The 10,334-nt window shown below is 58.9% G+C and overlaps 2 protein-coding genes across 6 annotated transcripts in view; one reads left to right on the top strand and one right to left on the bottom strand.

Annotated features, from left to right (window-relative positions):
* The first annotated feature begins 837 nt into the window (after positions 1 to 837).
* On the top strand, positions 838 to 2,004 carry LRRC10B (leucine rich repeat containing 10B). The gene has a single exon (XM_033121890.1). The coding sequence runs from the start codon at positions 980 to 982 to the stop codon at positions 1,856 to 1,858; it is 879 nt and encodes a 292-aa protein (XP_032977781.1). The 5' UTR covers positions 838 to 979; the 3' UTR covers positions 1,859 to 2,004.
* Positions 2,005 to 5,218: 3,214 nt separating this feature from the next.
* Positions 5,219 to 10,334, bottom strand: part of SYT7 (synaptotagmin 7) — a 62,511-nt gene continuing 57,395 nt past the window's right edge. For all 5 annotated transcript variants that reach the window (XM_033119716.1, XM_033119717.1, XM_033119718.1 and 2 more), the window contains one exon: positions 5,219 to 10,245. In XM_033119716.1, coding sequence (XP_032975607.1) covers positions 10,141 to 10,245 — 105 coding nt within the window. In that variant the 3' untranslated portion in view covers positions 5,219 to 10,140. The remainder of the gene's footprint in view (positions 10,246 to 10,334) is intronic.

Below are 10,334 nucleotides of genomic sequence, written 5' to 3'. Positions count from 1 at the left end.
ATGAAAGTGGTCAGCGTTGGTGGTGCTCAAAGGCGCTCACGTGTCCCAATCCTCTGTCCACCGCAGGCACACAGACTTTGAGCATAGCAGGAGGGACGTAGCAGGAGATAGGGGTGTGAGTACACTAACGAGGAACCTGTTGGGCAATGAGGGTGTCCGGGGCAGGCAGGGGGACCGGAGCCAAGCCCCGAGTCCCTGAACATCCTCCGATGTGACCCACCCTGAAATGGGCCAGAAAGTAACACTGTTCCGAGATACCATCCTGAAGTGATTCGAGCGGGAAGACTGGTCTCATGCCGCTGGACGTAAGTGGCCGGCAGTGACCACAACCCTCAGTCCCTCCTCGAGACCCACGTGTCCAGAGTCCGGGGTCGCGCGCGGGCCGGCGTTTTCTCCGTCCTCGGTCCCTTCTTGGACTTGCCACTCCGGGAGCATACGACAGCACACCGAAACGGCTCGTTGTGACTGAAGTGTGGACAGCATCTAACGTCGGGTCTGTGTTGGCACAGAGCCTGGCCTGTGAAGAGCGGACCTTGGGTTCTTTTGGTTCGCGCTGGCTCCAGGGCGGGTCGGTTGGGCGGACGCGGAGCGGGCCTGGGCGCTCGGACCCCGCACCGGTAGCACCTTGGCCCCGCCCCGCTCCTCCCTCCCTCCGCCTCATTGGCAGCCGCACGCGCGTCGGGGGTTGCCAGGGCGACGTGTCGCTTAGTTGCGAGTCAGCGCAAAACCGAGCCAGTCGGCCGCCCGCGGAGGGAGCTGGGGGAGGCCGGAGGAAGGGCCGCGGAGAGCGGCGCGCGGCGGCCGGGCTCCAAGCGGGCGCCTCCTCCCGGCCCCGCACGGCCCCCCTCCCGGCGCAGGGGCAGGCCGGGGCGGGGGGCCCCGGAGCCGGCGCGGCCTCCGCCCCGTCGGGGAGACCAGGGGGCCGCCAGGTTGGAGCGATGCCGGACGGCGGCGGCGGCCCCGGCTGGGGCCGGTGACCATGGGCATCGCCGAGTCCACTCTGGACGAGCTGCCGTCGGACGCGGAGGAGCAGCTGCGCCACGGCGAGCAGCAGCTGGAGCTGAGCGGGAAGCGGTTACGGCGGCTGCCTAGCGCCGTTTGCGCCCTGAGCCGCCTGGAGAAACTGTACGTGAGCGGCACGGGGCTGCGTGAGCTGCCGGAGGAGATCGAGGAGCTGCGTGAGCTGCGCATCCTGGCACTCGACTTCAACAAACTCGAGCGCCTGCCCGACGGCCTATGTCGCCTGCCGCGCCTCACTCGCCTCTACCTGGGCGGCAACCGGCTGCTGGCGCTGCCCAACGACTTCTCACAGCTGCAGAGCCTGCGCTGCCTCTGGATCGAGGGCAACTTCCTGCGGCGCTTCCCGCGGCCGCTGCTGCGCCTGGTGGCGCTGCAGTCGCTACAGATGGGCGACAACCGGCTGCGCGCGCTGCCCGCCGAGCTGCCGCGCATGACGGGCCTGCGTGGCCTCTGGCTCTACGGCAACCGCTTCGAGGTGTTCCCGCCCGCGCTGCTGCGCATGGGCCGCCTGCACATCCTCGACCTGGACCGAAACCGCCTGGGCGGCTTTCCGGACCTGCACCCGCTGCGCTCCCTGCGCGTCTTCTCCTACGACCACAACCCGGTTACTGGTCCTCCGCGTGTCGCAGACACTGTTTTCCTCGTGGGCGAGGGCGCCGTCGAGCGCATGGCGGAGCGCGACGAGCCCATCCCCCGGCCTCCACCTCGGCGCCGGGCTCGGGCCTTTGAGGACGAGGAGGAAGAAGACCTGCTCATAGGGGGCGGTGGTTCCAGGGCTCTGGGGCCCCCCGGGGGCAGCCTCCGCGCCCTGGATGCCGCTCCAGGACTGGGCACCTGAGCCTGTGCTCTGGGAGATGGGCTCCGGCCACTCTGGGAGGAGGTGCTCTGGGAAGGTCTTTGGAAGCGGTGGGCAGAGGAGGGGCGACTTTGGGTGAGCTGCAGAGGATAGGCAGTCCTGGGGGCCATCTTCAGACATCTGCCTCCTGGATGGTCTCTGGGCAGTCATCAGACCAAGAAGTCCTGGCTGTATCCAGTCCCCTGTATCTCTGTCCTGTCCCTGAGAGCATCACTGACAGCACAGTAGTGGTGCCAGCTTCCCTTTGGAACCAGGGTCACCACTGTCTGCGGAATCATCACCTTGGCTGGGCCGGGGTGTCTAGGATGCCTACCAGCCTCCCTCCTCCTGGAGTTTGGATCGCCTAGACCCACCTTTTCTGGTGCAGGAGCTGCTACCTCTGGGTGGACTGCATGCCGGCATGAAGCAGGACTGCTCTTGAATGAGGGCCTGGCCCAGGAGTAGGGACGTGGAGAGGCCGGTGCCCAGGACAGAAGTGAGAAATGGATTGGGGTCCTAACACCGCAGCTGCCCTTGCCCCTTCAGGGCTCATCGTACATACCTCCCTCCCCAGGCGCCCTAAAATTTGTGTGGGGAAAAGGGGCTCAGGAGGCAGGATCTCCACTTCTGTCTTTGATTCAGTTCTCTTCTTCCAGCTTGTGCCTGGAATCTTGCTGGGAAAGGCTCTGCTTCCCTACCCACAACCTGAACCTTCCAACTGTCAATTTTGAAAAGAAGCCACTGTGCCTCTAGGCCTCCTGCACTGAAGAGAGAGACTCTCTGCTCTGAGGCTGCCCCAGTGCCTCTCCCACTGCCTGCACTCTCCATTCCCTTAAATGGGCACAGCCAGGGTGGCTGGCACGGCATGGGGCATGGGACGAGCACTGTGTGCCTCTACTCCGTCACCAGGGACAGCCTCAAGGGGGTGAGGAGTGGAGCCTCGCTCTGCAATTCCCAGAGCCAGATCTTTCCCATCCAAGCAATAATGGGAGGAGGGGGCCAGGGCCAGGGACACTCAGGGACACTGTCAGGGGCAGTCGCCCCACATGGTAGTGTTTTCTTTAGGAAGAAAAAAAAAAACGAGCTGTAAACATAAATTACATTTCTTGGAGAAAGAATGTGCGTTTCCCACATGCCTGTTTATTTATAAGCCCTGGGAGCACTGGGTCCCATTGCTGTGGGGACCCTGGGCTCCCTCTGGCGCTGCCCTCTGTCCGTGTGCCCCAACTCTGCATTAAACTGGCCCAGCCAACTGTTAGGTTCTGTCTGGGGAACAAGCACTTGTCCTCAGTCACCAATGGCTTTGGCTGCTCAAAGCTGGTCTCAGGTCTTGCTGTATCTCACTCTCTGCTTCCCAGTCTCCCACTGCACCCTACTTCCTTGGTCTTCTCCAGCTCAATTCTCAGGTCCCTGACTCTTAATATGTTTTTGAATCTCCCTCAAGCTGGGCTGAACTTTCTGTATTTCTTCACTGGTGCTGCCCCCCTCCTCCCCCTCTGTAACTCTACTCTTTCCTTCCTTATTCTGTTTTCTTCTGTCTCTTCATCTCTTATTATTCAGTTATAGGATTACTTTCTCCCCTCATTGTTTGGGGGGGGGAATCAAATATTTAAAGGAAGGAAGAAAACTGTAAAGTCTCAAGCCTAGAGGCTCATCTCCCCTGAGACGATGCTGCCAGGCCACCATCACCATGGCAACAGGACTGATGTCATACAAGACCCAAAGGTCAAGCCTGGCCCATCAGCTCTGCTGGCCATTGGGCTGAGCCTGGGTTAGGAGGAGGCTGGGGATGGTCTGGAGCCATTAGCTTGCAAGTGAGAGAGAAGGCCTTCAAATGGACAGAAAGAGCTGGTGGATGGGGAATATTGGAGGCAGCGCCCTTCTTTAGGAGGAAGAGGGGTCTGGGGTCTCTGCAGACTTTGTCTCTCTCAGGGCTTCTCAGGTGCCCATGCTCCCCCTGTCATAGCTCCATCAGGGCCAGTGGGCCTTCCTGGGTTCTGGGAACTTGGAGGAAGGAACTGAGATCTCAGATCACTCAGGTGGGACAGGAGTGGCAGCAGGCCAGAGACTCCTCTGACTCCGTGACTCGTGGGGAAATACTCCTAGTCCTGGAATCAGAAGGTGGGGGTTCCAGTCCTAGTTCTGTTAATGACCGACTGACCTTGAGTAAGTCACGGCCCCCTGAGCCTCGGTTTCTCCATTTGCACACGTGGAGTTGGATTTCTTTAGATATGTTGCAACTGAGGATTCCGTGCAACCTCGTGTTTGCCCACCTTCCCTGTATGCAAATCTCAGATGAAGGGGGTTGGTGGTGCATGTGGAGCCATGGTATAACCCTGGAATAACTGCTGGCACTGCCAGCCCAGGTGTCCTGCCTCTCTCTGGTCTGTTTTGCTAATCCTCTTCCCTTGCTGCATTTGCCTGAGTACTCTAGGTCGGACCAAGGCCCACGATGAGCCCCCCAGGCCATCCTGACACCTGGTCCCTGGCTTTGCCAAAGACACACGCTTGCTCTCCACTATCAGGAGGTAGTTCCTTCTGGAAGTTACAGAGTTTGCTTAAAGTGGTGACGATCCCTGGCTTGGGAGCAATATTGAGGTGCTCTGTCTCCATGCAGATATGGGGGAGATCAGGGTAGAAAAGGGGCTCTTGCCAGGGACAGCTGGGCGTCATAGCTCCCCTTGGTGATGAAGAGAGCGCTGGATTAGGAGTCCTAGCCCACCCCCACTTAACTGCCTGTGACTTCTCACTTGGCTTTGGGGCGCGGGGAGTAGGGGAGCCAATTTTGGACGGGCATTTGTAACAATGCTGTTCCTTCAGTTGTGTGGGGGTAGTCAGCGAGGTTAGGGCCACGGGGGTGTCGGGCAGAAGAGCCCTGGAAGAGTTATATTTGTGCCAGGCATGCAGGGCAGAGGCCAAGGCAGTCAGCAGATCAGAACTGAAAGGCAGGCAGTGAGGACTGGAGCACAGGACAGAGGCTGTAGCAGGGCAAGAGACAGCCCAGGGACGGAGACTTGCCCCTAATATGAGTCGGAGGCCTAACCCAGTGCTGGACCCACACCAAGTGAGGTCACCTCTGTCCTTGGCTGGCGGTCAGGTCTGGGCGTGGTGGTTGTAACCTGCTCTTCCTCCCTCCTGGAGCCTTGCGACAGGCTTCCTGGCGAGCAGAGCAGCAGAGATAGGAGGTGGGGATCGGATCCTTGCTAGCTTTATTACGGCCATCTCCCTCTCCCTGCCCACCCTCAGGGCTTGGGACAGTAAGGACAGGGAGCTGGGGAACCCGAGCCCCTGCCCAGAAGCACCTCCCTGCCTCCAAAGCCACTGCATGGGCTTGCTCAGCCATCTGTCCCAAAGCTTCCTCAAGACGCCTGGGTACTCTTGTTCTGAGGATGGACATTTATTAGCACACCCAGGTGTGCCACACAGAACATGTATTCAGACAGGTGTCCCTGCCCAGGGGGGCTCACAATCTAAACGAGACACAACGTATACACACAGGACACAAACACAGGAGGAGGGCATTTTAAGGGACACAGGTGGTCAAGGGAGCTACGGGCTGGGGCATACAGCGTGTTCAAGCATTGTCCTTCTGGGTGTCTTTGTGGGGGAGGGAGAGGAGAGCAGGACATAGACCAGGATGGCCTTCCAGAAAGCAGTGGAATCCAGGAGGGACTTGCAGGAGAAAGTGAACACCAGAGGGCAGTGGTTTCAGGCACAGGGAGAGAGGGGCAAATTTCTCAGTGTAGTCCTGGATGAAGAGAGACCCAATGAAGTAAAGGTAGAAGAACGAGGCAAAAAGTCCAGGAGAAGGCCCCAAGCCCATGGCTAGAGGCTGTCACCTCTGCCAAGCCGAGCTGTCCCTGCTTCCAAGCCGAGATTTCCAGAGCCATTTTCCCCGAGAAAGCCTGAACAGAGGTTCTGGCAAGGGGCATTCTTGAGAATACTTACCTGACCCTGGGGCTCTCTCCAATCTCTGGGACAGAGATCAGAAGGCAAAGGAAATGACTTTTAACCAGAACTTTAAACAAGGTTGGCAGAAATTGATGGGACAGGAAGGGGGAGGATGGGCAGCGTCAGGTGGGGGTACTTAGTGCAGCTCCAGGAGGCAGCTGCCGGCCAGGTGCTGGGGAGCAGGAGGCGCGATGGCCTCCCTCACTCGAGTGGGGCCGGAGCCAGCAGGTGACACGTGACAACGGAGGGGCACTCGTTGCCTTTGTGCCTATAACAGAGGTAGCACCTTCCTTCTGAAGTACCCTGAGAGCTGCCAGGCCTCGGCTTCCCCTGGTGGTGTGTGGGAAGGAAGGGAAAGGGGCTGGAGTGGTTATTGCTCCTTTGCAGTCTGAGGGAACTGAGGCTGGAAGAAGGAAATAGCTCACCCCAGGCCACAGTTGCTGGAGAAGGAAGACACGGGGCCCTCAGTTCCCTCAGGCTGGGTCTGGCCATGGGCTCTTCTTAGTTGGAGAGAGTTTTCTACTCCTACAGGATTAAACCCAAAAAGGGTAGAGAGAAGCCACAGGCCCAGCCAACAGAGCTAGAGCTCTGCAGGGACCACGAAGGAAGGGGAGATGCTGACCTGTAACCACGGTGGCCCAGCCATAGTTCAGGTAGTAGTGGTGGGTAGTGGAGGGTCCCCCTTTGATTTGTCTGACCTGCCTTGGAGGGTGGGGAGGGTCCCCTGGGCACCGAGGGAGGGGATGTTAGTGTGGGTGAACTACAGGGGTACCCCTCAGACCTCAAGGAGACTCCACTCCCAACAAGCCTTGCTTCAGGCCTGATCCGGGAGGTGGGGCTGCTCCCTTGCTTTCGGGGCAGCTGGTGGGTTTATAGTCTAGATCTGAGGACAGGCTGGAAGGACCTCATTACCAGTGAAGACAAATCTCCAGGGTGACAAATTGAAGGGAGATTCCGCCCCAGGCTCCCCTCACCCGACTGCTGCTTCCCCTGGGAGGTGAAGGAGGGCTGGGACCCACGGAGGAAACAGCCAAGGCCCTACTTTTCCACGATCCTTTATTAATCAGAATGGGCCTCGCCACAAAAAGCAGGGCCCATTCCCACAAAAATATGATTTTGCAAAGAGGAAATCTTGCTGGCTTAGAGGGTGCGTATGGTGGAAAATTTTTGTATGGTTCTTTTTTCCTTTTTTTATCTTCAGTTTTTCTTCATTTCTCTTTGCTGCAAATTTTTTTTTGCGACAGTGGGTTTTTGTTTTGTTTTTTTATAAAACACTTGCGCTCAAGGACTCAAACACAATACAAACAATGGCCATCAACCCCCACCCCTGGGGCCCCAGCCAGGCTGGGGGCTCTGAGACCCCCCTTGGCTTTTTTGTGGCTGTTTTCCTGGCGTCTGGCGCCGGTGGGCAGGTGCGGGGTCCTGGGGTAGGTGGAATTTGTACAGCAGTTCCGGGGAGATGGTCACAAGAAAGGATACATGAACAAGATAACAACTAAGTCTAGGGCGCCCACAAAGACGGCAGGTGACGCTCATGAAGGGACCTGGGACACAGTGGAGAAGAGACAGATAGGCCCAGGCCGGCCTTGGCTATCCCTGGAGGCTCTGTGGGGGGAGGGGCAAGTGGGCCTCGCTTTCAGGGTACAGTAATAATACTTTGCTCGCGGGTAGCACCTTCAGTTCTCCTGCCTTGACCCCTAGGTCAGGTGACGGCGGCCTCACAACCTCCCCTATGAGGTAGGTGAAGTATTATTACCATCATTTTACAGATGGGGAAACTGAGGCCCCGAAGTATGGGTGATTTGCCCAAGGTCCTGGGATGGTGGCAGGGCTCCGGTGCCCTCCCCCACCCTCAAGTTCCCCCATTCCCTGTTCTCCTGTAGGCCTAGACCTCCCCCCGCCCTCACCCCATACCACCCGCCTCCTCCCGTGCCAGCCCACCCGGCCCGCGGCCCACCACTTGCTGCCCCTCCCCCGTGTCCCCGTTGCGCATCTGAGGGCTGAGGAACCGTAGGAGGGTTACACCAACGTGCCTGGGTGGGATCAGACTGGGAACAGACTGCCTGGAGATGCTCTGCATATGATTGGCTAAGAGTCCCATGGGCGGGGCTCGGAGAAAAAAAGGGACGCAGTTACCCCGCCCACTCTTTACAAATCGGTTCAATCCCTGGGGGCTCTGCAGTAGGCTTGGGGGCCTGGGGTGGGCTCGCTCAACCGCCCGCCTCCCGCGGGGTGGAGGGGAAGAGGGTCCGCTCTGCTTCTTGAGACATCACCCTCCCTTCGCTTCCCCCACAGCTTCCAGAGTCTCAGCCCTCCTGTCCCCGCCGGGGGCTGGTCCCCAGCCCGCCCAATAAGGACGGTGCAGTTGGGGCAGACCCCCATTTTAAGCAAAGCTACAATAGAGAAAAATTTGGATTTACAAGGAATGTGGGTGACTGTTTGCTGTACCTTAGCACTCTTCACTCTACAAAATAATTCACCTACTTTGTGTGTTATTCCTCCGGATCCTAGGGGGAAGGCTGGGGGCGGAAGTGTGAGATTCAATGTAAGAAAATTTTGATATGGGCAAAAATGTGACCTGTCTACTGTATAGAGCAGAATGCTCAGCTCAAAGGGGAAGCCTACTGAAGGAAAACGGTTCCTAAATGCCTATGCTTTTGCCATGCTCTGTAAATGGGGACCAGGGTCTCTTTCCTGGGGTGTCAACCCCATCTGGGGTAGAACTGAGGTCCGGGGCCGCGGTCACAGACTGCGGTCTCCCGGCGCCACCTGGCGGTGTGTTTCGGAATGTCAGGCCCAGGCTCTCGGACCTCGGGAATCGAGGCTGTCACCAGCTGTCTTGTATCAATACCAGGGCTCGCGTGGGGATGAGCAGGCTTAAACAGGGATCATCCTGAAATCTGCTGTCTCCAAGGGGAAGCCAATTCTAGAGTCTGCAGCAGCCAAGGCGGAGAGACCACAACTTCTTCGTGTGGGGCAACCCCAGAACTCAGAATCCTGGCATTTTCCCTACTTCCTCTGCCTTAACTGAGAGGGACAGAAGGAGCTGCTCTGAGGGACCCAGAGAAGTGCGGACGGTGAGAAGACATTCCTGCAGAAGGTCGCATGATGCAAGATCAGAGACCACAACAGGGAACACAAGGGAAGGTCTGTGAGCATGGAGGGGGGAGGGGTGGAAGGGGGGAGGGGTGTGTGTGGGGAGGGAGGGCTGCACAGACAGTGAGAGAGAAGGAAGGAGGAGGAAGCTGGGAATCGTGGAGAATATTGCCAACATGGCTGGGATATGAGATCTGGGAAGGATGAGGGTGTCAGGGGAAAGACCTAGTGGGGGCTTGGGAGCCCGAGAAGGAAGGGAGCAGGTGACTCCTCGTGGAATGTGCTGCACACAGTAGGTGCCTAAAAGGTATGGAACAATGTCCAAGAGATGAAATTGCTGGGGAATGAGCTACTGGAGAAGAACTGGAGGCAGAGAGGGACCCTGGGGGGGCGAGGGCTAAGAGTCCCATGGAGGGGGGGAACGGCAGGAGGCAGCCCAGCTCTCAGCCCTCTTGTGTCTGCCCCTCTTTCCCACCCCACCCTGCCCCATCCCTGCCCTCCTCACCCCTCCCCTGCCTGTCCTCTCCCACCCCCTGGCTCAGTGCATTGTCCTCTCTGGGCCTCCAGCCCGGCCTCACTTCATGGAATCCTGCCCTCTCTGCATAGTGTAGTCTTCAGCACTGCTGGCGCCAGCAGGACAGGCAGCGAGCGCCTCACCCCATACACACACACATGCACACTGTGGGCACAACACAAGTACACAGGGCTGCGGCTCCAGGACCCCAGAGGGGGCTACATACTATCCTTGGCGTTCAGGGGCCAGCCGGCACCTGAAACTGCCCTGGGACGGGCCTCTCCTGGCCAGGCCAGGGCCAAATGCCTCGGCCTCCCCTCTCCTAGGCCCAGAACCGGGGGCTGTGGAGGGGGCGGCCTCTCTCCACTCCAGGCACTGCCTTAAAGAAAACGGGGACCGTGTCCACCTGGCGGGCCTCTGGAGGGATCTGCCTGTCTGGCTCTCACGCTTTTCCCCACTTCTTTAGTATCAGCAAGTCAGGAAGGAAAGGGGCAAAGCAGGAAAATGGCTCCCAGAGCCCCTCCCCCGGAGTTGGACTGGTGGAGGACGGGGCTGGTACTTCCTAGAAATGGGGCCCAAATGATTCCTGGGACCCCTCCCTGGCCAAGCCGTCAGGGTCCTCCCCTCATCCATGGCAGGGGGGCCAAGCCGGGCGTGTGCATAAAGTGGTGAGGGCATGATGGGGACCCGGGCCCTTGGTCCCCTGGGCCTCCCTTGGCCCCACTCAGGCCTTCAGCTGGTGCCACTGGGCCACAGGCTGCCGGGGACGGGCAATCATGTCCTTCCAGTGTTTCACCTCCCCGGGCCCGCTCTTCCAGGACAGGTAGATCTGGGGAGACAGGGAAGAGGACAGCATTAGTGGCACTCTCTGAGGCATTGTCCCCTGCTCCCACCAGGGTGTGACACTCCATCTCCACA

Source organism: Rhinolophus ferrumequinum, chromosome 11 (assembly GCF_004115265.2).
Source record: "Rhinolophus ferrumequinum isolate MPI-CBG mRhiFer1 chromosome 11, mRhiFer1_v1.p, whole genome shotgun sequence".
In the NCBI taxonomy this organism is placed as follows: domain Eukaryota; kingdom Metazoa; phylum Chordata; class Mammalia; order Chiroptera; family Rhinolophidae; genus Rhinolophus; species Rhinolophus ferrumequinum.
The sequence above is the reverse complement of the archived record's forward strand: the minus strand, read 5'-3'. Positions and strand labels throughout refer to the sequence as shown.